The 27,426-nt window shown below is 36.4% G+C and overlaps 1 protein-coding gene across 1 annotated transcript in view; it reads left to right on the forward strand.

Moving 5' to 3' along the window:
• LOC150107482 (uncharacterized) overlaps positions 1-27,426 on the forward strand; it is a 378,606-nt gene that overhangs the window by 260,289 nt on the left and 90,891 nt on the right. The window contains exon 10 of the mRNA XM_090391332.1: positions 10,991-11,206. Within this exon, the coding sequence (XP_090247458.1) occupies positions 10,991-11,206 (216 nt within the window). The remainder of the gene's footprint in view (positions 1-10,990; positions 11,207-27,426) is intronic.

Here is a 27,426-nt window from a genome sequence, read left to right on the forward strand (position 1 = left end):
GTGCAGATCTGGACACTGGGATTCTTGGGGGGAGGGATGAAGATGTGTGGAGAGGATCCAGAGGTGAGTGACAAAGATTGTATTAGATCTATGGAATGTTTCCCCTATGAGAATAGATTGACAATCTATGAGCTCCAAAAACTAGCTTTTAAGTGAAAAACGAGTCATGATAGAATCATGTTAGTATTAAAAGCTTTTTATAGGACACTTCTTCTTTTCAGCCATTTTCTATCCACTGCTGGACAAAGGCCTCCTCCAGTTCCTTCCACCTTTCTCTGTTCTTGGCAGTGGTTGACCAGTATTTCCCAACACAATTTGACAATTCATCACTCCACCTTCTTTTAGGATGTCCTCAGCCTTGTTTCCCTTCTTTTGGAATCGAGTTCGTTAGTATGGTGGTCCATCACTCATCTTCTCTTCTGGATAGATGTCCAGACCATTTCCATTTTAGTCGCTTGTGGCGAAGAATGGTGTCAGTGATATGAGTCTGGTTTCTTATCTAGGTGTTTCACTTCTTATCTTTTAATGTGATGCCTAGCATCAGCCTCTCCATTTTTCTTTGAGTTGTTGCTAGTTTATTAGTCAGTGCTTTTGTCAGAGACCAAGTTTCACAACCATATGTGATGACTGAAAGTATACACTGGTTAAATGACTTCCTTTTTAAACAGAATGGGACATCATTGTTTTGAAAAATGCTTTTCAATTTTCTGAATGCACTCCAGGTAAGCTGAACTCTGCTATTTATTTCCTTTTGGAGTCCACAGTTTAGATCAATGAGATGACCTAAATATGTATATGAGGAGACTGCTTCCAAGAGATTGTTTTCTATTATTATGTTTTTTGGTGTTACAAAATGATTACACGTGATTTTAATTTTTTCTCTGTTTATTTTTAGGTCAACTTTTTTGCTTTCATGATATAGGTCTTCTATCGTTATATTAAGGTTTCAGGACTGTACAATTTTGGTTATGAGGATCGACTGAGGGAATGTAGACTGCAGAATTTGGTGGATAGAAGAAGGAGAGATGATATGATTGAGACTTTTAAACTGTTGAGAGGTGGTTACAGGGTTGACAGTGGGGAGTTCTTTCGCTTGGTTGAACAGCGGGAAGGAGTGATGACAAGAGGCCATCCCTGGAAGTTACGAAAGGAAACTGTGAGCAAGAGGGTGAGGAGTGGTTTCTTTGCATGCAGGGTGGTTGAACAGTGGAATGCATTGCCTGATGGAGTGGTGAGAGCGAGAACGGTCAATGAGTTTAAGGAGTGGTATGATAGACGTTGTGTTTCTTGGGGGGGGGGGACCTCCCCTTGATGAGTCTTGACAGACTTTATGTTCTTAGGAAGGACCTCCCGCGATGAGTCTTTTGACTCCTTGACTCCTTGGAGGCCTGAATAATAATAATAATAATAATATTAAGGTCTTCTGGAGTGTTTGCAAAAATTATGATCTCATCTGCATATCTTAAGTGTGTTAAGTTTCTGTTATTAATTTTCATACCAAAGTTTGTCTAGTTTATGTTGTTAAATATTTGTTAAATATACTGCTGTAAAGATTTTGGGTGATAGTCTCCTTGTTGGACACCTTTTTCAATTGATATTTTATTACTACTCGTGTGAAGTTGAATTGTTGTTGTTGCAGTGTGGTATATTTCCTGGAGGAGGTCCATATATTCTCCAGGAACTCCCTAATTTTCTAGTGCTTTGATTATTGCATTAGTTTTGATGGAATCAAATGCTTTTTCATAATCAATAAAGGCTAAACAGAGAGACGATTAGTTTTCTTCTGCTTTTTCTATTATTTGTTTTACTGCATGAACATGATCAATTATGTTAAAGCCTGCTTGTTCTGCAGGTTGATTTGAGTCTAGAAGAGGGATTAACCTTTGTTATTACTTTTGTGAGAATTTTATACAGATTAGAGAGAATACTAATTAGTCTGTAGTTCTTTACTTCTTCTTTGTCTCCTTTTTTAAGTAACAGTATCAGAGTAGTGCATTTTTCCAGTTTTCTGGTATCTTTCTCTCTTCTAGGCATAGATTTAGTAAGTTTGTGACATGATGAATTATGTTGTTTCCTCCCCATTTAATTAATTCTGTGTGAATTAGATCTTCACCAGCACATTTTTCATTTGTTTTAATGCTTGTTTTATTTCATTTGAGGTGAATGAGGGGATGAATTCCATATGTGATGGGGAAGAGTTATTTATATTTGATTTATCTATGAAGAATCACTATAGCGTTCTTTATAAAATTCTTCTAGTATGCTTAGGATTTGTTCTTGGTTCCTTATTGTAGTTCCATTCTTATCTTTTATTGCAGTTATTTGACTTTTACCAACTGATAAATGTTTTCTTAGTATTTTCATATTTTATTGTTTTCAATTGTTTCTTTTATTTTTGAAGTGTTATAAGATCATATTTCATTTCCCATCTTTTTCCTTATTGTTTTGCATAGTTCTGCATATTCTATTTTAGAAGTTAAGTTTTTTGTCTTGTTTCATATTTCGTCTCTTTTTTAGTAGTTGTAAGGTTTCCTTGGAAAGTTTATGGTGTTTTTGTTGATTTGATATTCGTTGGCTGCTGAGATTATTACTTCCATTAGGTTTTTGCTTATTTTATTTATGTCTTCTTCCAATATGTTTATTAAGTCTAGTTTTTGATTGAGTTTTTCTTCGTAATCCTTTTTGTTTTCAATAGGTTAAAACTTCTTTATTTTTTGTTATTTAGCCATTTTATTCTTTCCAATTTGGGGTTTATTTTAATTTTGGCTCTCACCAGTGTAAAGACAGGAAGTGATCTTTTCCTGTCTTTACTTGATTTAGTACCGAGGTATCTTGGGCTATTTCTTTATTATTACACAGTATATAATCTATTTCATTATTGGATTAACAATGACTTTTTTAAGTACATGACAGAAAGGGAGAGAACAAACAGTCACTCATTGAAATTGTATAAAACTGAGGTTAGCAAGATTGTTAGGAAAAGATTTATTTTTCCTTGAAGGGGTGGTGAATTGGTGGAATGGGTTGCCAGAGTTGGTTGTGAGTTTGTCAGTGAATGAGTTTAAGGAGAGGCATGATAAGTATTGTGTGAATAATGGATGTCATGCAATGAATTTTCTGACTTCATGGAGATGCCTCTAGAATAATAATAATAAAAGATTATTCATATTATGCTGCCTCCACAGTACTTTTTTTATAGATTTTGTGCTTAATATAGTTTTCATCATCCATTTCTGAAAGCTCAATTCTGAACCTTCTTGTTCAGAATTGAGTATGGGGTAGTATGCCAAATTTGGGGTGTTGAACTTAAACTACGCTCAGAGTACTTGATTATATATATAGAAACAATCAATTTTCTTAATTGATTAACTCTCCATCCAGTGACATGATCAGATTTCTCTTCTTGGGCTGACCTGCACCTCCGATCTTTCCTTAGCACAGCCACATTTCAACTATAGCTTCTGCAGCTGCCAAAAAACTTGGTGAACTTTTTTGCACAAGACACTACTTCACGGCTGCTAACTCTGTACAAACCCAAATCTGCCCAGTCATAGAATATTGTCCCATATTTGGGGTAGTATGCCAAAATCCTCTCTAAGATTGCTCGATTCTATCCAGAAGAGGGCAATCCAGCTAATTAATAATCCCTCTCTCACATATCCACTTCAGTCCCTTTCTCTCTCTCTCTCTCTCTCTCTCACACACACACACACATTCAATTGCTGCTTGTGCCTCTGCTGTGATAGTGCTCTGCTGAATTGGCCACTATTATTCCTCCACTCTCCTCCAAAATCATTAAAACAAGAGCCACTGCTAACCAACACTCTTTTCCACCATCACCTCACTCACCAGTGAAGTTTTTTGTTAAGACTAGATTTTTTGCAAAACAAAAACTGTGATCCTAACATCCATGCTAACCATATGGATGTGACCATAATCTGACACAATTTTATACTGGAAGCAAGCATATATTCAACCTATTCCAAAAGAGGGAGACAAAAGTGTACCATCCAACTACTGACCAATTGCTATCACTTCAATCCTTGCCAAAATAATGGAGAAAGTTATCAATAGTCAACTTTTTCACTACCAAGAAACTCACCAGTTAATCAGCAACCACCAGTATGTATTCCACTAGACTAGATGGTCTCGTGGAATTAAGCTGATCTCTTAGCCTATATCACCCACTGCTAGACACATGCCATGAAAAGGTTTGAAGAAATGTGCACAATTTTACCCTTAACTGTGTTTAGCATCAAATCATGCTTTACAAATTGTCTTTCTTCCTTTGGTCTATCCACCACTCTCTGTAACTGGATCACCAGCTTTCTCTCTGGTCATTCACTCTAATACATAAATGACCTATTCCCAATCACCGCTAATCCTATCCATGGCTTTGCCAACAACAGCACTCTCCAGTGACAGATCATGTAGTTCCTCATCAAACATCCCTTACATCAAGATCATCTGCCATCAGTGCCTTAAATACTGATCTCCATACCATCCTTCAGTGGGGGCAAGGATAACCTTGTCACCTTCAATGCAGCCGAAACACAGTTCTGCCTTTTCTCTCACAAAAGGGATTTAAGCTCACCTTTCTTTATTTTCATAATGCACACATCACCAGACAGGATGAATTATCTCTCCTTGAACTGACATTTACCTCCATCCTCTCCTGGCACAAAAACATCACATCAATAGTTTCCTCAGCCTCTAAAAATCTAACCATTCTTTTCCACTTGAGAAGTTATTTTACAATCACCCACCTACTCCCTATATAAATCCCAAATCTTCCCATCTTTATAATGCTGTTCATACATTGTGGTGGGGGGGGGGGGGTACACCTAAAACCTCTTTAACAACTCTTGATGCTGTTCAAATAATGAGAGTAATTTTGCTCATAGCTGATCCTTTCCTCACAAACTCACTTCAACATCTATCTCACAAATGTAATGGTTCAGCTCTTTGTCTCTTCTTCCGTGGTCACTGCTCCAGTGAATTGGCAAAGATCATTCCCCATTTGCTGATGGACCTGTCCACTGCCCAACATCCCTGTTCAGTACAACTGCAAACACGTCGAACCAACAAATTCAACCTACAGCTGCTTAAGAAAAATGTCAATAGATTTCTAATTTCTCAATCATTATCTGCACTTCACATGTGGCAGCTGATGTGCTATAGGTTCTTGTATCTCTAGTGTGTGCAGGATAAATATTTAAAAAATAATAATAATACCAAGGGTGACCACCTGTTCTTTTCCTTCTTGCCATGACATCTTCGTGTCAGTCCTGTAAAATCCATTTAATAACTTACATGCTTCTGTCATGTCTCCACTGTTTCGCATATCAGCTAGTTTTTAATGCCCACAGACTATTAATTTATGGACCTGCCACAATCTTCATCACTCACCTATGGATCCTCTCTCCCCTTCTTCATCCCCACAGAAACTGGGTGTCCAGATGTGACCTTATTAAAGCATTATAAATGGAAACAATAAGCTCACTATCTCTGCTTGTTAGTGTGTTCTTCAACAACCATGTAATCTGATTTGCTATTTTAGCTACCTTGGCAATATAATCTGATGTGCTGAAGTCCCTCGCCTCATCAGTTTCCTACAGTTCAGTTCCATCATATAGTACACAGCCTGTGATCTCTTCCCAAAGTGCATCACCTTACTCTTGGTCACATTAAACTAGCTACCATTTACCTTTTCCTATACTGCTAATCTATTTAATTCTTCCTGCAGGATCTGTAAATCACCTTCATTTACCATCACTCTTCCTAATTTAGCATCATCAACAAATAACTGAATATTTCCTGTGAAAATCATTTCCTATATCACTGATGTGCAAATTAAACAACAGAGAACCAAGTACTAAGTTATATACCACTGGTTATCTGCATTCTCTACTGGACATTTCCTGCATAAACCACTCTTGATATCTGTCCATCAGCCACCCTCTAACCCAAATCACAAAATACATATCTATCTCCATTTACTTCAGTTTATGCAACAGACTTTTATGGGGAATCCAGTCAAATGCCTTTGCAAATTCTAACAGTATCACTGAGTTTACCTTATCCAACTCCACTATCACTTTATTATAAAAAACTAATTGCAAATTATTAAGGCAAGAACTTCCCTTTACAAAACCTTTATAGAATATCATATTCCTATGCACCCAGTCATGAATTCTCTCTTTCACCAATTTCTGCAATACCTTAACCACCATTAATAAGATGCTGGGTGACTTATAATTTGCTACTTTTGTCATGGAGCCTCCTTTATGCAGTGGGACTGTTTTACATTCTTTTCACTCTATTGGTACCTTTTCCAATACTGAAGCTTAAATTATATTTGACCAATAGCTTGGTCAAAGGAGCTCACAATTCCCTTGCACATTCTCGTAATATGTGGGTAGATGTGCCCTCTAATACCATGGCTGTGTTTGCAATGAGGATCTGCAGCATTTTAAGCACCTCCATTTCTTCAAAGTCAATTCTGCCATCTGTCAATGTCATTTGGCATTGCAATGCAGTCATGTAGATAGATAGTACACTCTTATCAAATGTTCACTCAGTAATTCAACTATTTGGTTTGCTTCTATTACATCCTCACCATTAGCCCTTCTTTGAAGTCATTCTTCGACAGTCATTCCTCTTTTTACTTGCAACGTCATGAAAGAATGCTTTAGGATTTCTTTTGGCCTCATCATCTAGCTTTCTATAATAATTAACTTTGTTCTTTCTTAGCATACAGGTCACCGTTGTTGCCTGTGCCTTATACTGCACATGGGCATGCTGATCATGTTTTGTTTTGTTTTTCTTTATATTCTCTCCACTACTTTTTCTTTGTCTAAAACTCATACTTAATGAAGCTATTTATTCATCTAACTCCTGCCTAATTTATCCTTCTGACTTTGGGTGTACATTCTGATACTTACTTTCGTCGAACACCTTTTGACCATTTTCCATGAACCACCACAATCTCTCTCTCCCCCTCCAAATTCTTATACCATGGCATTGCTGAAACTGACTTCTCAGCTTGTCATAATCACCTGCTTTATAATTCTACATATATCCCTTCTTAACAGAAAATTGCGCTTGTCTGGCAATCTCCTGATTCAAGACTACATGATCACTTTCCCATAGCAGAGGCTGCATAGTTAGATTGGGTACCATTAAGTTTCCTGATGCTATAAATCAGATCCAGCACTCCCAAACCTTGTGTCCATTACATGATGCCTCAGATAATTATCTCTTAGAGCTGTATAAATTCCATTTCCTTCCCTCCCTGTGAACATTCCTTCTTCCAATCTATGTCCCTATTGCTGAAATCCCCATAATAATAATTACTCAACTTGCACTCATACTAATTTGCCAATTCATGTCATCTACATTCTCCATTATAACCCCTGGATTTTAATGTGGCAACAAGTTACATATATTGTCCTTTTAGCCTCTCATCTCATGCTAGATAGCCTAAAATGAACTGCCCTCCTGATGTATTTCTACTCTTCTTTGCATCAATTCCTCTACTATTATTAACAGAACCTCTTCTTCCATCCTGTTCTTTCTATATGGTGTCTCTGAAGACACCATATAGAAAGAACCTTTGCATTTTCTTTGCATTTTCTTCTTATAACTATATCATTCACGAGTCAACCAAGTTTCACTAATGCCTATAATGTTTGGTCAACTTGAACTAACCATTGCCAAAATACTCCTCATCCTTATTTTGAATGGTATTAATATACATAAATTGCAATGCGCTTCATTCCACAACCTCTCTTATTCTTCTCAGTCCACTGAACTTAAGCACCTGCAGTGCTACATTCATCATCATGTGATCACTCTCTCACTTCCTTACCTCTAGTCTGCCTTTTCTCAGGCTTACCTGCATCCCTCCTAAACATTGTGGTTTCTCTGACTGCACTGCAAACTGTCATTGAACAACACTTTCTCAAGACTGCCCCCCCCCCAAAAAAAATCCATTTAAATGCATTCTATCCACCTTATATAAATTCTTTCTTCCATCAAACTCACTCAGCACATCCACAAACTCTACACCATTACTCCTGCACAATCTACACACTTGACTCATTTGTGATAATGGCTCTCCATCTAAGCTTGCCTCCATACCATGGCAGTAGGCTCACAGCTTTTACTTTCTCACTCTTCTTTTTTGCGTGCACTAGCAACTCTTTCATATCTTCTCACATATCATGTCACCTGCTAAATTATTTGTACCAGCCAAAATAAACAACTTTTTTCACCTTCACTTTCTACATCCTTACAGCATCACTGACTTCCTTATTCTTGGCACTAGGAAAACATGATTTCACCACACTCTCCCCAAGCACTCCTCTTATCAGTGAATCACCATAAAAAATCCAATAATCATTCTCACACTTTTGCTCTTTCATGCTCTACTTTCTCTTCCCTTTCATCTCCCTCTTCTCTTGCCTTCTGTGTCATGCCATTTGCAGGCTTTTCTCCAACCACTGAATCTCACATTTTATTCTGTGGAAAACTCCACATAATTGTGCTATCTTTTCCATTACCATCTGGCCATGCTTTTTTTTCCCCATTGTTTCATTCTTGCATTCACTTATACCACATATAACACCAACCTCACCAATTGCATTTTCAGAATGAAACAAAAATTAAACTGTTGAAAATTACAAAATAGCACACACTACCTTTACAGCTACTCAAACAAACTCATAAATATAATAGCGGAGGGAAAAAATGAGTTATCTATCACTAAATACTTTCAAAGAAAAGTTATCTTTTGGCACCAACAATTACCGTGTGTAGCAGTACTTTCCATCCTATTGTGGCTAATCTATCTTATCCCTTTTGATTTCTACATTTATATGTAAGTGGATGAGAAGGTGGTCCCTTTGTATAGGGCATTGGTCAGAGCTCACATTCTACATATATCCCTTCTTAACAGAAAATTCCCAAATTTGATCACCTAATTTTCATGTGATGTTTAAAACTAGAAGGAATCAAAATTGATATTAGGACTCTGGAGTGTTGGTTATGTAGGGTGGTTGAGGGAATGTATATTACAGAGTTTGGTAGATAGGAGGAAAGATTATTATTATTATTATTATGGGCAACTCCAAGGAGTCCTTAGACTCATCGAGGGAGACCCTAAATATCATGTCTAGAACAATTATTCAGCATCCACACAGTATCTATCATACTTTGCTTTTAACTCACTCACAGTCATGGCACCCACAACAGACTCTGGCAGCTTATTCACCACTCTCCGAGCAAAAAACCTAGTTCTAACATCCTTGCTAACCACACTCTTTCCCAGTTTCCATGGATGGCTCCTAGTTCTCTCACCACCAGACCTGTTCTGAAAAATTTCCTCTGAATTAATCTTGTAAAAACCCTTCAGTAATTTGAATGTCTCAATCATATCACCTCTCTTCCATCTATCAACCAATTTCTGCAACCCACAGATCTTCAACCTGTTCTCATAAGGTTCATTCCATAGACCAGCTTTCATCTTGGTCACTTGCCTCTGGATCCTCTCTACCGCTTCCCCATCAAGAAGAAACCCTGGCACCCAGATCTGGGCACATCTGGGTGCCAGGGTCGATAAAGAGGAACAATAATTTGCTTGTCTCTGCTCGTCAAAGTATTCTTCAGTAACCAAGTGATCTGATGAGCTGATTTAGCCACTTTTGCAATGTGCCCCCCCCCCCTCAAACTTCAACTCCCTGTCCACCAACTCTCCCAAATCCCTGGCCTCATCAATCTCGTGGAGTACAGTTCCACCAATGTGGTATACTGCTGCTATTCTTTTCACCCCAAAATCATAGGGACCTTCAAGTTGGTTAAGGGATTTTACCAGATAATACAGAAGGAATTGTAAAAAGAATGTCTAGGATGGGAAGAATGATTGTCCATCTCTGGAAGTTGTGGTAAAGAGGGATGTGAGGAGTAAATTTTTTACATGGAGGATAGTTAGTGAGTGGAAAGCCAACAGCTATTCAGTTTGAACTGGGGTGTTGAAAGAGACATCTGGCTGTGACAATTGTAAGTTTGAGATCAGCTTTTGAAAAGTATGAAATGTTTTAAAGGACAAAAGAGAAATCCAGAGAAGGAAAAAATCTGTTTTGAGTATATCATGATATTGCAAACTTTGGATTAACTAGAAGCTGAAAGCTTTTCACTTGGTTATACTATAAATTAAAGATGCCAAGAAATTATGTATTCTTGGTTCAATCATTTATCCAAGTGTGAGCAAACAAGATTTCTTGTGAATATCTTTGCGATTGGGCTACTTGTATATAGAGCCTAATGACTTCACATCAATTGTTTTCTTATACTTCGATAAAGGATTAAACCAAGAATATAATTTCTTGGCATCTTTAATTTATTGACCAGAAGTTAATAGTCAGTGAGAATACATTTTGTATTTAAAATAATTATGAAGTGATTTCATGATTTCATAGTGTGCATTTCCATTATCATTTCAAAAGAAATGATAATTGAAATGTAGAGCATATTCTTTTATAAGAGAATGTTATCTGTTTTCAATTAAGCAGGATATGCCGAATCATTAAAGGTTAAATTAAATGAAGTTTAATTTAACCTTTAATGATTATTAAAGGTTAAATTAAACCCCTGTGTATATGCAAATATTTGTATTTTGAACTGCTCCAGATACAAAACAAAGAAAAACAATAACAATGATCAGAGGACTTGTTTGATGATTTAAGCAGCTAATTGGAAACTAGATAATTGGGAACTGAGTGTAGTTTTAAAATCCTTCATATGGTATATTCTTAAGTTTTTTTTTTGTATTAGTATATTTTAACTTTAAGCATTTTTTGTTGGTAGCAATATTCCTTAATACTTTGCATGCTATAGTTTCAACCTTATATTGTGTTTCAACTTATTACTATATTTTTTATATTGTGCATTAAGTAGTGTAATTTATAATTTAATCTTCATTTTTAACCAGGTTTTCACAGATGTTGCTGAATTTCGGCATCACCAGTATAAGCATACTCATGCACATGTTTGCAGTAATTGTGGTGCAAGATTTCGTAACCTTGTTTCTCTTGGACTTCATGTTTGTCAGGGACGAACCATAACTTGTGAAGTCTGTGAAAAGGTTTTTACTAATATTGCAAATATGCAGCGACATAAGCTAATTCATGGAGAGCCACAGTTTAAGGTGGGTTTTTGTGTTGTTTTTTGTAAAATAAAGTATTGTATTTAATTATTCAGTAGTTTAGTACCTTTTTGGAAGGAATCTGAAGTACAAACTTTTAGTGGTTTTTCAGCCACTAACTGTATCAAATATTCAGCCACACAATGTAGCTATGTGACTGTATCTAAAACTATATATCTGAGTTGCTTAGGGATTATCTACTTTCCAGTTTGTGATAGAAGCAACATATCTGGCACAAGTATTAGATTTAATAATGAAATGTCATAGAGTAATAATAATTATTATTTTTAATATCAGACCTTCATGGAGCCAAAAGAATCATCATGAGAGGTCCACACTGTATGGCATCAAACCATGCTTTAAACTCATTCAGTTTCTGCACTTACCACACTTTCAGACAAGGCATTCTAATCACTCTCCATGCAAAGAACCTTCTCTCACTCCCTTGCTCACACCCTCCTTATATGGCTTCTGCAGATGGCCTCTTGTTCTACTCTTGTCTCTCCCCCCCCCTCTCTCTCTCTCTCTAGTCTATAGAAAAATCCCCTCCACATTAATCTAGTAACAACCCCTGTATCTCATTCTCAATCATATCCTCTAAGTTGCATTCTCTCAATCTGTCCTCATATCCATATTCCACATAGACATGACACTAACTTAGCAAACTTTCTCAGGACACCCCCCCCCCCTCTCTCTCTCTCTAATATATACTCATCCCTTTGAAAACCAGATGACCAATTGTGCATTAGTCCATATCCATATGCTGCCTGACAAGGGAACCATAACCTTTTATACTTCTGAATGTCAAGGTCAGCTTCATTAGTGCCATAATCTGTTACAGAGTTCTTGCAATTTTAGCAATATGGTCCCTGAACTTTAAGTCTCTATCCACTGTCACTTCCAGATCTCTCATCTCTCCCAACTCCTCCATTTCCCCATTAATTGCATACTGTGCATCCCAACCATGCCACTCAAATTTCAAGACCTTACACTTTGCAATATTAAACTGATAGCTCCATTCACTTGCTCCTAGCATAGTCTATTGAGATCCTCCTCAAAGGCCACAACTTTTGCTCTGCTCCTCATAGTACTTCCCAACTTTGCATCATCAGCAAACAGTTGCATATCTCCAGTTAAGCCTGTCAGTGATACTAGTATCGTTGTATTATTACCATATAAGAAGAGAAGCAAAGCCTGTGGACATAATGATTATACAGATATATATGCCCACAAGTGACCATGATGAAAATGAAGTAGAAGAGATATATAATCAAATAGAAGAGATAATGGAAGAAGAAGACAGAACTAAAAGGTGTACCATCTGGATGGGAGACTGGAATGCAGTGGTAGGTGAAAAGGTAGAGAAGGGAATAACAGGAAGATATGGCCTTGGAAAAAGGAATGAGAGGGGTGAAACACTTATAGAGTTTTGTAAAAGACACAAACTAATCATTGGTAATACTTGGTTTAAACTTCCAAAGAGAAGAAGATATACATGGAAAATGCCAGGTGATATCGCAAGATACCAGATTGATTATATGTTAATACAAAACAGGTACAGAAACAGTGTAAAAAGGATATCAACATATTCAGGAACTGATATTGACTCAGACCATAATTTGCTTTTTATGGAATTAAGAATATGATTTAAGAAAATAAATAAAGGTAAAAGCAAGAAAAGGTGGAACCTAGAAAAACTCAAAGGAGATGCAGGTAAGAAATTCAGGGAACTGGAGAATAAAATAAGAAACAAAGAGGATATATCGGAAGAAACTATTGATGTTAACGCAAAATGGAATCAACTGAAACTTGATATATGAAACAGCTGCTGAAGAGATAGGTTTTGTGGAAGGGAAAAGAATTAAAAAGCCATGGATTACAAATGAAATGATAAGAAAAATGGAAGAAAGAAGAAGATTGAAAAATGTAAACACTGAAGAGGGAAGAAGAAAATACAAAGTATTAAATAATGAACTGAGAAGAGAAACTGATAAAGCAAGAGAGGAATGGTTGAAAACAGAATGCAAAGAAATTGAAGAAGTGGAAAAAAGGGGGCAATATGATAAATGTTTGAAAAAGCAAAAGAAATTACAAATATTAAAAAAAGCATAAGAAATCTGTCATTAGAAGATAAGCAAGGAAAACTGATTTATGATATTGAAATACAGGGTGAAAGATGGAAGGAATACATCGAAGAACTTTACACAAAAAATGAAAGACCAACAAAAATTGAATTGGAAGAGAAAAATGAAATCTCAACAGAAGAAAGAGGTGCTGAAATACTAAAGAGAGAAGTAGAAACAGCAATTAAGGAATTAAAAAGTGGAAAGATGGAAGGAGTGGATGGAATATCTAGTGAAATCCTAAAACAACTGGAGAACAAAGGTATAACAGAAACATGGAAACTCTGCAACCTCATTTACAAAACAGGAGTATGGCCTAAAGATTTCACAGAGAGTATTCTTTTACCAATTGAAAAGAAAAGCAATCCTGCTAAGTGCAGTGACTACAGAACTATAAGCATACTCTCACATGCATCCAAAATACTGCTAAGAATATTAAATCAAAGATTATATAATAGAGTGGAGTATTTTCTGGGGGATGATCAATTTGGATTTAGAAAAGACAGAGGAACCAGAGATGCAATTGGAGTAATGAGGACCATATGCGAAAGGAATATAGAAGTAAATAAAGAAGTTTATATTTGTTTCATCGACCTTGAAAAAGCATTTGACATGGTGAAATGGGAAAATCTGATGGAAATATTACGCAAAATAGGTTTAGATTGGAGAGACCAAAGGTTAATAGCTGAATTATATATGAACCAGAATCAGACAAAGGGGAATATTATTATTATTATTATTATGTGACACCTCCAGGGAGTCCAAAGACTCATCAAGGGAGAGTGTGCCAACAGCATCGAACGATTGTCCCTTTCAACTACTAAGCCATGCTCAAACTTGCTTAACTTTTTGCATGAGCCATTAGTAGCAGAGGCTCTACCAATCAACCAACCTTGTGGGAAGGAAAAGGGAACCAAAGGAATGCTACTGTGCTTATACACCAGTGCAAGGAGTATTAAGAATAAGGGTAGAGTTTGTTGCCTTGATAGAGTTAGTAAGTCTACAAATCAGAGACATGGTTAACAGAGGACAACATACTCACAGGAATCTTTCTTTTAAGGTTACATGGTAGTCAGCATTGAAGGTTAAGAATTTAGGGAGACACAACGCACATGTTAAAATAATTACTTTACTTAATATTAGGAAAGTAACATTTGACATTTAGAGCTCTGTATTGAGGTCATCATCAGAAAAATACATATGCATAAGAAACAACCTACATGCTACTGCACTTTATGAAGGTAAAATGAATCTAAGCTGCTTATTAATCTTTTATCTAGCCTGACCTCTAGTGGGAAAAGAAAAAAAAAATTAATAATTAAAAAAAAATAGTAATAAATAAAATAAAGTTTTAAAAAAAAATATAATAATTTATAAATATAAAACCAAACTACATTAATCATTTCTAAAGTCCACTCGTATTGAGATTTCCTTTTGGGCTTGTTCCCATTGCTATAAGGGTTGCAGATGGGTCCACCACATTCTTGGAAGGATTAGTCTGTCATTTTTCTTCAGGTTTGGATTGTGTTTTAACATTTCACAGGCTTCTTTAAATTTTCTCTCAAACGAGGTTTTGGTGCAGTGTAGGGACTTGGTGCCTTTCCAGTGCGTTCTGTGGTATGTTTGGAGTGCGTGGTCTGATAGGCCTGTTTTTCATAATGGAGGTATTCAATGTGTCGTTTGTGTTCATCTTTTCTGATTGGGATAGTGCGTCCTGTTTCCCCTATGTAGGGTAGGTTACATGTACATTGGATTTTGTAAAGCCCTGGGTGGGCCAGCTGTGGAAGAGGATCTTTAGAAGAACTGAGTAAATTTCTTAATTTTGTCGGGGGTTTGAAGGTAGTCTTAATGTTGTATTTATGTAGCATTCTGTATTTTTTTTCTGAAATGCCTCTAACATATGGTATGGTATGGCTATGACATTCTTATAATCTTTTTTGTTTTTATGGAGGATCTTGTGAACTGTTTTTTTATTATAGCCATTTTTTACAAATGTATGGTTAATGATTTCGAATTCTTGGTTTAGAGCTTGTTCATTTGAGCAAATAGTTAGTGCTCTGTGTTTGAGGATACTTATGACTCCTAGTTTTTGTGTTGGGTGGTGGTATGAATTTTTGTGTATGTACTGGCCTGTGTGTGTGTGTGTGTAGGTTTGCAGTAGACCGAGAAAGAGAGATAGCCTGAGGAATACATGTGACGAGTGTGTGTAGAAAAGGAAGAGAGTTGTTGTTTTCGATTTCAGTGATGAATTGGATATATTTGTGTTGTTTGTTCAGGAATGTATTTAATGTTTTGTGGCCTTGGGGCCAAATGGCGAAAATATCATCGACATATCTGAGCCCGGTTTTGGGATTCGGCCGACCTAAAGCAGTAGTGATAATGGCTTTGAGGCCATTTGGTGTAGGTTGAGATAAGCACGAATTTTAGATATTTAGTGGGGTATTGCTAGGCTAGGAAATTCACAGGGAGATGATTCTGAAATGTTCAGAAAGAAACTGACATATGTCGATGATATTTTTGCCATTTGGTCCCAAGGCCACGAAACATTAAATACATTCCTTAGCTACCTGAACGAACAACACAAATATATCCAATTCACCACTGAAATCAAAAACAACTCTCTTCCTTTTCTAGACACACTCGTCATACATATTCCCTCAGGCTATCTCTCCTTCTCGGTGACAGAAGAGTGATAATAATAATCATAATAATAATAATTAATAATAATAAAATATTATTACTTTGTTCACATAATTGATACACACTCAAAACAAGTTTGACTGGTGATACAGAATAATTCAGATTCTGCCCAAGAATCTAAGAATAGTCTGTCAGGTTGCATCATAAAATATAGACTGTTCCGAGTAATTCTGTTTTTTGTAGATCATATAGGATCACTTTGTTGATGTTTAATTGCTGTAAATAGTTGGATAGCTTCTTTGAAATTGCACCAATTGCCAGATCTTGATATTTAGTAATTTTTTCCAGTTCTTCGTTCTTAATGTTGTTATCACTGGTTACTGCGATATCAATAATCCAAACCTGTTGATATTCGATAATTGTAATGTTATGTCTGTTGTGTTATAAATGCCGATGAGTTTGTATTCTCAAGTCCCAGAGAATTTTTGCTGTTTCATTTTCCAATACTGTCTATTTTATGCTGCCACTATCAGAAGTAGGAACGCCATATCTTTTGCATACATGCGAATGAATTATTTTGGCCACTTGATCATGGTGGTATTTATAGTCAGTTTGAGCTATTTTTAATTCAAGAAATAGAAATGCAAAGAGATGAAAGAGGAAATATTGAGAATTTGAAAGATATAATTAATTGAATTCAGTCGAATAATAAATACCTGGAAAACATAAACAAAATCAATGATAATTGCTTACTTGCAATAGATAATTTATTACGCCCACATTTGCTGAGACTAAGAGAAGCTTCGATTCTCATGAGAATTCCAAAAACAGCCTTTTAGAAATGTAATGGTTTCTGTGCAACATCACTGTTTACTTCCATTTAAATATATGTGAAATTGGTGAGGAATTCAAATGTTGCATGCTAGTCCTGACTTGCCATAATGATGGTACCTTATGTATATCTCATGTTTTTCAAGACAGCCAGGAAGAAATGTCAGCTACTTTTGAAGAACATAAGAAATACATGCGCTACCATCATTATGGCAAGTTAAGGAGTTTCATGCAATGAATGAAAGCAGTGGTTTCACATAGAAAGCATTATTAAAAACAGAAAATTCTATAATTGTGTCAATATTAGAAGAAAGGGTAAATATGGAAGATTGACTTGAATTAATGGAGATGGAAATTAGGTCACATCTGTGAATGACATAGTGGAAATGTTTGAGCATTTTGTTAGTGTATGGGAGTCATATTGAATAATAATAGGAAGACTGAAGACTGACAGTTTCAAAATGAAGTGTTTAGAATTTTAAGGAAGTCTGATTTGAATAGGGCAGTAGGGCTGGATTTGATACACACACAATCCTGTTTTTACAGTTTTGAAATAACATGCTTGACAAAAATAAAGTAATCCTATTAAGTATATATGTAATTTTTTTTTTTTTTTCCAAATTTGAGTTTGTTATTTTTGTAACAAAATTTACTATTTTTAATTTATTATTTTTTAATATGTTATTTTCATATTGTGTTCATATTACATATTTTCATATGATGTTCATCTAAATTCAAAAATGAAAATTTATAAGAAATTTCCAAGTTGTGTTAATTGATTTCTAGTGCTGTTATAGTTAAATCAAAAAAAAAAAAAAAAAAACGTGAATTTTTTTTATATTAAAGTAAGTTATAATTTTTATAACATGATTTATTTAACTAATTGAAAATATTTTCTGCCTTAACAGAGATGAAAAAAAAACAACTGAAAATAACCAAAACAAAAAACAATTTCTTTAGAAACAATAATAGAAATCTTAGACCAGCTTGCAAAAGGTGAAGGTTCCACATCTGTTGGCAAAATGTTAATTTGAACAAAGCTATGATTCAAACAGTTTAAAAAAATGAAAATGCTATATGACAATCTGTAGCCACTAACAAAATTGCATGCTAAGTCTTCTTCATATACCAGAGATATAGAAAAAATGGAAAAATGCTGCTAACATGGATTGAAGATCACACCCACAAATGCATACCAGTAGACACCAATACCGTTAAACAGAAGGCTTTAAGAACTTATGAGAAAATAAAGGAATTAGAACCATCAATGTCCTCCTAACTAGCTGATAAAAAAATAAATAAATAAATAAATTTGCTACAGGTAACAGGGTTTTTTGCAAGCATTTTTGGAAAGACATGCAATTCGTAACGCCAGTCGCAAAATGAAAGGTGAAATTGCTTCTGGAAATGCATACCAGTAGACACCAGTACTATTAAACAGAAGGCTTTAAGAACTTAGAGAAAATAAAGGAATTAGAACCGTCAATGTCCTCCTAACTAGCTGATTAAAAAATAATAATAATAATAAATTTGCTGCAGGTAACAGGTGGTTGCAAGGATTTTTGGAAAGACACACATTTACAAACGCCAAAATGAAAGGTGAAGTTGCTTCTGGAAATACAACAGCTGCCAAAGAATATCCTTCAATGCTTGCCAAAATAATAACTGCTGATCAAGTTTTTAACAGATAAAACTGACCTTTTTTGGAAAAGGATGCTGAGCAGAACATACACAGCTGAATCTGAAAAAAGTGCTAGTGGTTTTAAGATGGCTAAAGATCGTATTATGTTTTTATTCTGCAGTAATGCTTTGGGTGATTGCATGATAAATCAATCGTTCACCTCGCCCACGAGCAATGAAAGTAGTTGATCTGAATAAACTGCCAGTTCATTGAATGGCAAACAAAAAAGCATGGGTTACAACAGCGGTTTTTAGCGAGTGGTTTTACAATTGTTTTGTTCCAGAGATAAGCTGTTATCTTGAGAACAAGGGCATGATTTTTAAAGTTTTTCTGATGATAGACAATGCACCCAGCCACCCAAATTTGGGACATCCCAATGTAGAAATTGTTTTCCTGCCTCCTAATAGCATTTCACTAATTCAGTCATTATACCAGGGAATAATTGCAACATTGAAAACATATGTAAGATGATAATTTCAATACATTTTGAATAAAATGAATAATGATCAAAACCTTACTGTTATTGACATATGGAAAAATATTTGAATCATGGATTGTGTAAAACATGCAGCTTTGGCCTTATCTGAAATAAGACCATGTTAGAAGGCCATTTGGCTAGAATGTGTCAAAAGCGAAAATACTGCTTGTGCTAAAGGATACACTTTCTATCAGAAAGTGACTCGGAATAAAAAATCATTATTAAATCCTATTTTCATGTTCCTGAATTGTGAAATTTAAGTTTTATTTTTGCTTTATTTTTATTTCTAAAAGATTGAGTTTTTTTGTTAAAATACTGAAATAAAATTGATTTATGTTTTTTAAATAAAATATAGATGGATATGCTCAAATAAATAAAATTTGTGTTTCTTTTACCAAGATTACTAATTTTTGAAGTTTCTTTGAAATTGTGGAGGTTATCTAATATTTTTCAATATATAGTACATACTGGATGTCTTTTTTTACACAATATTCTTTGAAACGTATATACCATGTAAAAACAGGATTGTGTGTGTGTGTGTGTGTGTGTGTGTGTATCATGGGAATGTGCAAAAGATCTGACATTACCTTACTTGACTGTTCATCAGGAGTCTGGCAATAGGAAGAGTCCCAGAAGAGTAGAAAGAAGGAAAAATAATGCAACTGCATAAGGGAGAATCCAAGTCAGGGGTATCCAATTGTAGGTCAGTTGTGTATCTGGTGTAGTGGTAAAGTTGTTAGGGAGACTGATTAGAGATAGAATACAAACATGGATTGATAAGACTGGTAATCTTTAAAGATAGCAGCATAGGTTTGTTAAGAGGAGGTCTTGCTTCTGTAGTGGTTTCATTTTTTAATAACGTGACTAGTGTGTTGGACAGAAGATATGCTTATACCATCTGGATTTTGCTAGGGGGCATTTGGTTAGATTTCCACATGTCATCCTCCTGTTGAAACTGAGCAGAATAGGGATGAATAGCCAGTATAACTTGGTTACAGGGATGGTTGACTGACAAGTACTGTCAAGTTATGAATGGAGGCACATTGTACTTTAAAAAAGTGAAAAGTTGTGTACCACATGGTACTGTGTTTAAGACCACTGTTGTTTATATCAGTGATATATAGTTCAAGATTTGAGAGGATATAATTAATTTGTGCTGATGATGCTAAATTAGGAAGAGCAGTTTCAGAAAGTTCTATGTGATGTTGTTACCAGTTGATTTGAATAGATTAGTGCTTCTGAAGAATGGGGATATTGCCTGTGTTGCATGTAAATCATGCACTTTGGTCAGAGAAAATGGAATAGAGTTTATAGTAATGGAGGAATTCCAGGAAGTGGCAGAAGCAAGGGATCCAAGGATCTTGTTAGATAGGGAACTGAAGTTCATATGACATATTCCAAAAGTTGTAAATGTTACCCAGAAAGCTGTTGCTATAATGTAAAGGATTTTAAAAGGTAGAGAGAAGGTTGTAAATGTTACCCAGAAAGCTGTTGCTGTAATGTAAAGGATTTTAAAAGGTAGAGAGAAGGAGGTAACAGTTTCACTGTATAAGGCATTAATTATGCAGTGCACAGATATGGTCACCTAGTTACACAGTAATAAGGCAATATTACAGATGCAGAGGTGAATAATTTTGATTGTCTCAGGACTCTGGAATGTTGAATACAATGACAGATTAAGGAAATGTGGTTTGCAGAGCTCAGTAGATAGAGTAGAAAGGGTAATATGATTGAAGCATATAAGTTTGTGAGTCGAGCCTATCGGATAGACATAGTGGGAATTGTTGCATAGAATAATGGGCGATGGGAAAATGAGAGGTACAAAGGTCATGTGAGTAAGGAATTGAAAAGAAATCTTTTGCAAGGCTAGTGGTGATTGAATGGAATGCATTGCCAGAGTGGATGGTTTAATATTGAATGCTTTTAAGGCAAGGCACAATAGGTACTGTGTTCTGTGAGTATTGGGCCTGTTGATTTGATTCTTCTGACTTCATGAAGGCCTGGAAAATAATAAATGTAAAGGACTCTTTTGGAGTTGGTATCAGCAAAGATATATTCCTCTTAAGTTTTCTAAGCAGTAGTAATTTATCCAAAAATTCAGAAAATTTACTTGTTTATTTATTTACTTTTATTTTTTATTTTTTGAACTACCTTCATCCAACTGGCCATATGCTGTCTATGGGGATGACACGATTTTTTTATCCTCAAAACAGGCAAACCAGCCAGAGAACATACACACACACACACACACACACACAATTAACAGACATAATACATTGCCTGTTTCAGCTGTAATTCAAAACTCAGCAAACAAAGGCCAACTGTATATATATTGATGTAGACTAATATCATTCACTCTTTTTTTTTCTTCCCTATTATATTTGATTTGTTTCTAATGGTTGTTTGGTGCATACATAGAATACACAAGTGCCTTGTATATTCTATACATTTGATCCCTAAAAGACTTTTTAAGGGGAAAGTGCACGAAGCTTGTCTTTTCCAAGCATTTCAGCTTTTTGGTCCCTTGTCAAGTCCATGGGTGCAAGCCTTCTGTCCTTCCACATTTCTATCTCTCACACACATCCAGATGGTTCAATGGTGACATCTCCTAAAGATAAGGCAGACTTTTTAACATCCATTGTTTCTTTCAGCTCACACATAAATGATCAAAGCAGATATCCTCCTACTATTCCACAAACAGCAGTCAAGCCTTCTAGTTCTTCCTCCCTTGCAAGGTCATTTCCACCTCTCTCATATTCTGATGTACCATCAGTTTTTCTTCCAACTCTTGTATAGATAATAAAAGCAGATCTTGTTATTCCACAAACTGTCTACAGTATGCCTCCTCTGAAAGTTTGCCAGAAAGGCATCAGAAAAATGCGCAGTAGTCGTGATACCAATAAGTTTCTTGTTTCTGATGGTATTCCTTCAGTTGTACTGAAATCTTGTTCTCCAGAAATTGTATCTGTCATGTATTGTCTCTTTAAGCTCTCGTGCTTGTCTGGCATCTATCCATCAGCTTGGAAGCAAGCTTCTCTCCAGCCTCCCTTCAAAAATGAGATAAAAGTCAATCATCAAATTATTGCCCTATTGCTCTGACCTCAGCACTCACAGAAATAATGGTAAAAGTCATCAACAACTGACTGCTTCACTACTTGCAAACTCACCAATTACCTAGTGATCACCAATATGGATTTTGCCATTCATGCTCACAGACCATGGAAAAGGTCAGAGAAATTCGCGTGGGCACATTTGATATTTCCAGGGCATTTGATAGAGTCTGGCATCATGGCCTTCTTACCAAGCCACGAAAAGGAGTACCATCTTATGGTACTCCTTTCCTTTGTGAATGTATTACCAGCTTCCTCTACACTTGTTCATTGCAGGTCAAGGTCGTGGTGGATATTTTGCATTTAGTGCTGATGTACTATAAGGGTCTGTGCTTTCAGCTGCACTCTTTCTCCTATACATCAATGATCTCTCTCTCTCTCTCTCTCTCTAACATACAATCCCATTCAGAGCTTTGCTGATGACAGTATTCTCCATTACCATTTTTCATTTTCAAAACCTTTTAGTGCTCAGGTAATTGGTAATTGACAGTTCAAGATCTTCTCTAATCATTGTTGTTAATGTTAATCTTCTCACAATTATCAATTTCACATCTGCCCTATCATGGCACAAGCCTATCAGGTCCACAGACCTTCAGAAAGCTTTGTATTCCCTTTTGTTCCAAACAGTACTTCTCTCCTATCAACTTCTGACATTTTTATAAAACTCAATTCCACCTAACATTCTTACTAAATAGCTTAAGGAAATTACAGTGTACAATAGAATATATATTGAAATAAATTTTAATACACTTCCAATATTTCGTCAACATCATGTTGCCATTATCACAGGAACTTAAATACAAGACACGTGCATGCAAGCACAACACACAATAAATGAGGAACGAAGGAGGAAGCTATTCTTTCTCCTAAAAGTCCTGATGATGACCCCTAGCGGGCAATGTTGGTATTCTTGGCCGATTGGGCTGAAAGTCTTCTGATGTAGGATACCCAAATTTGTTTAGGTTTGAATTGTTTCTTATGGCTGAGACTGATTCCATGAATAGCCTTTTGTATTTGAATTTACTATGGTGTATTATCGTGGCTTTCTTCCACCGTCTGCAAGACCAGAGTGGCTGTATTGGTGAAACCGGATATAGTACTTGTGTTCTGAAATTCTGATATTAGCTGTCCTGCCTGTTTGGCCAAAGTAGGACAGCTTACAGCTGCAAGGGATTGGTATACACCAGGTAGGTCTAGGGGGGGGAGGTTGGTCTTCAGTGGAGCGGATAAGGGATGCCAATTTTTTATAAGATCTGTAACAAGAAGTTAAGTCATGTTTTTTTGGATTTTTGTAATTTTTTCCGAGGTGCCTCGGATATAGAGAGTGGTGATGGATTTAGAGTAATCCTTGTTGTGAAGGGGGGGGGAGGTTGTGGTTTATTGGTTTCAATTTTTTTTTTGGTGGGGGGGGGTAGCCATTGGCATCTTGGAAAAAATTACAAAAATCCAAAAAAAACATGACAACTTCTTGTTACAGACCTTATAAAAAATTGGCATCCCTTATCCGCTCCACTAAAGACCCCCCCCCACCACCAGACCTACCTGGTGTATACCAAGTCCCTTGCAGCTGTAAGCTGTCCTACTTTGGCCAAACAGGCAGGACAGCTAATATCAGAACATGGACTACATCCGGTTTCACCAATGCAGCCACTCTGGTCTTGCAGACCATGCGCTGGATACCCGCCATAGAATACGGTGGAAGAAAGCCACGATAATACACCGTAGTAAATTCAAATACAAAAGGCTATTCATGGAATCACCCTCAGCCATAAGAAACAATCCAAACCTAAACAAATTTGGGTGCATGAAACTGCCCCAAATTTGGGAAACCTACATCAGAAGACCTTCAGCCCAATCGGCCAAGAATACCAACATTGCCCGCTAGGGGGTACCATCAGGACGTTTAGGAGAAAGAATAGTTTCCTGCTTCTTTCCTCATTTACTGTGTGTTGTGCTTGCATGTATGTGTCTTATTATTATTATTATTATTAAACAAGACCTCATGGAGTCAAAGACTCATCTAGGAGGTCCTTTTATCTCACACACATCTCATCATACCGCATCTTAAACATATTCAAACTCCTTGCAGACACCACACTCAGGCAAGGCATTCCAATCACTCACAACTCTGCACGAAAAAAACCTGCCTCTCACTCCCCTACTCACACCCTCTTTATACAGTTTCCAGGGATGACCTCTGGTTCTCCCCTGATCTCCCACTATTCTCTGTAGAACTTCTCCACCATTGATCCTATAACAACCCCTTACCAACTTGTAGGTCTCTATCATATCTCCCCTCTTCCTTCTCTCCACTAGACTCTGCAAATTACATCTTTTCAATCTTTCCTCATACTCGACATTCCAGAGGTCAGAAACTACCTCAGTCAGTCGCCTTTGGACCCTTTCCAACATCTCTTCATCCTTCTGAAAACCAGGTGACCAAATCTGGGCACAATAGTCCATGTGTGACCTAATCAAAGCCTTATACAATGGAACAAGAATCTCCCTACTTCTACACGTCAGTGTCCTCCGCATCATTCCCAGAAGTCTTTGTGTTGTCTTCACAATTTTGCCGATGTGTCCCCTAAATTTTAGATCCTTATCCACTATCAACCCCAGATCTCTTATTTCCTCTACTTCCAACAATATATTCTCACCAAGTATAAGTCTTGTGTTTAAATTAAATTAAAAATAATATAATACACTTCCAATATTTTGCCACAAAGTGCCAAAATATTGGAAGTGTATTAAAATTTATTTTAATGTATATTCTATTGTACGTTGTAATTTCCTTAAGCTATTTAGTAAGAATGTATAACCAACGTCTAAGCCTTTTCACGAGAATCCACCTAACATTGGAATGCTGTTCCCACATTTGGCGCAGTACTCTAAGACTTCCCTCAGAATGCTTGATTGTATTCAGAAACAAGCAATTCACTTAATTGATATCACTGGCTCCCTCCAGTTGCTTTCACATATATGTTCTGTTGCTGCATTATGTTTTTTCTATAGGTACTTCCATGACTGTTGCTCACTGAACTGGCCACTATCACTATCCCTTCACTTTCTTCTAATCACGTGCAAACATGAACAGCTACCATCAACACCCAAATGCGGTTCAACTCCAAACTCATTGGACCAATTTCTCATCCTCTACCTTCATTCCCTACATCTCTGCTCTCCAGGATAGTCTTCTTCATGCAGCTTTCCCCAGTAAGTACAATCCTCAGGTCTTCAAGAAACTCAACAAATTTCTTTCTTCTTTCTAACTGCACTTCTGTGACACAGATGTGGGGTTGATATATAAAAAATTATAATAATAATACACATTTATATGAAACCTACACATACTGGTCACTGAATTAGAAACTTTTATGCAGATGTACATAAATATCAATTATGCAGCATATATGCAAAATAATAGGTCATGTGTTCTAGGCAACTATTTAAGAATGTTGCTGGTCAGTAATCGTCAATAGTGTTGATCACAATGGGAAGAACAAAGGATCTTTTGGAATTCGATAAAGGGCTTATTGTAGGTACTTGTCTGGCTGGAGCCACAATTTTGAAAGCAGCAGAGCTGATTGGTTTCTAAAAAAGGTGAGATATCCAGAGTGTTTAATCATTGGCAAAATAATCTGCTTTTCTTGTCTAAGAGGCATAACTGTGGTCCTAAGCCAGTCCATTAGGAACGAGATTTTGTCATCTGAGAAGGCTTGTACAGACAAACAAAACTGTGCACACTTGATGAAGCATTTAATGAAGGCTGTTCCTGACCCGTATCTTACCAAACTGTTCTCAGGGAATTGAAGAGGATCGGTATTCGCAATCATGCCTATATGGAAATGACTGATTTCTGTGAAAAACTGGTAAGTTTGTATACAATGGTGTCAGGATCACTGTAACTAGACACCAGAAAACTGGAAAAAAGTAATGTGGTCTAACGATTCATAGTACACCTTGTATCAATGGGAGGCAGAGAGTTTCATGGAAACCCAATGAAGCAATGAACTCAGCTTGCCTTGTAAACACAACTCAAGGTTCTGGAGGTGATGTCATGGTGTGGGGCATGTTATGCTGGTACAAAAAGGGTCCCCTGATATTGCAAGGTCAGGTATCCTTCAAGGAATATCTGAAATTGTTGCCAATCAAGTCCATCCTGCAATGTCAACTGTTTTCCAGCAGGTGATGGTTGTTTCATGGATGACAGTATTACTGTCCATTGTGCAAGAATTGTTCAGTAGTGGTTCAGCAAGCATGACAGTGACTTCCACCATCTTCCTTGGCCACCACAAAGCCCAGATCTGAGACCCCCATTGAGAATGTGTGTGGGACATGTTAGAAAAACAGATCGGGGGGGGGGGGGGGGGGGGGCAAAGTCCTCTTCTGTCAAATCTGACTGAGCCAGTTATAAGAATGTCTGGTGAACATCTGGTATATTGTAAATGTAGATGCAGTCCAACATCTTGTGGAATCTATTCCTAATCACATATGTGCTGTATTCAGGCTAAAGGAGGTCTAACATAGTATTAAATAAAAATTTCTAATTCAGTGGCTGGTATGTGTAGTTACTAGGTAATAATATTTGAGTGTTCAATTCATTTTTGAAATGCCCTGTATTTATTGTTATTATTATTATTACACAACACCTCCAAGGACTCATTGAAGGAGGGCACTCCCCCCCCACCACCACATACAACTCATCATCATCATCACACCATTACTTAATCCTCCAACTACACAACAGCAGCACCACCACCATGATCAGTGCAGAATGCAATCTACCACTCATCACCACTACTACTACCAATATCGTATTTACTCAAATATAACTCGCACTTTTTTTCCCAAAATGAAAGTTAAAAAATTGTGGTGCAAGAAGATATATCTGGGTATTTTAGGAAACTAAAGTTTTCAGGAAAAAACTGAAAATGGGTATAACTTACCAAGAATTTGCTATCGCTACTTTCATCCTTGAGAGCAGTTTCCTTGTGTGCCTCATCAAAGTCATCTACCCAAATAGCATCATCCTCTTACCCATTATTTCAAACAAAAATTACCAGTAATTTACGAGACTTGAGAAACTTAATGAACAATCCTTCATTGAATGACTAATGAAAAATGAAAGCAGAGTGCGAAATGGACAGCAATGGTAGGCTGGTAGAGATAGAGCAGCTATGAAAATGTGCATATGATTTGTGCAGTATTAACAAAAGATCACGTGACTCAACAACAAAGGCAAGCCGACAGTTGTTGAGTTGAAATGCTGATTCTCTTCAACGAATTCCATAATATCTGAAACTTCCATAACAACATTCACTATATATTTCTTAGTTTTAACACATTCACCTCGGGATGGT

The sequence above is a fragment of the Typopeltis vanoorti genome, chromosome 4 (genome assembly GCF_054136105.1).
Source record: "Typopeltis vanoorti isolate ZY-2024b chromosome 4, IOZ_Tvanoo_1.0, whole genome shotgun sequence".
Taxonomy (NCBI): domain Eukaryota; kingdom Metazoa; phylum Arthropoda; class Arachnida; order Uropygi; family Thelyphonidae; genus Typopeltis; species Typopeltis vanoorti.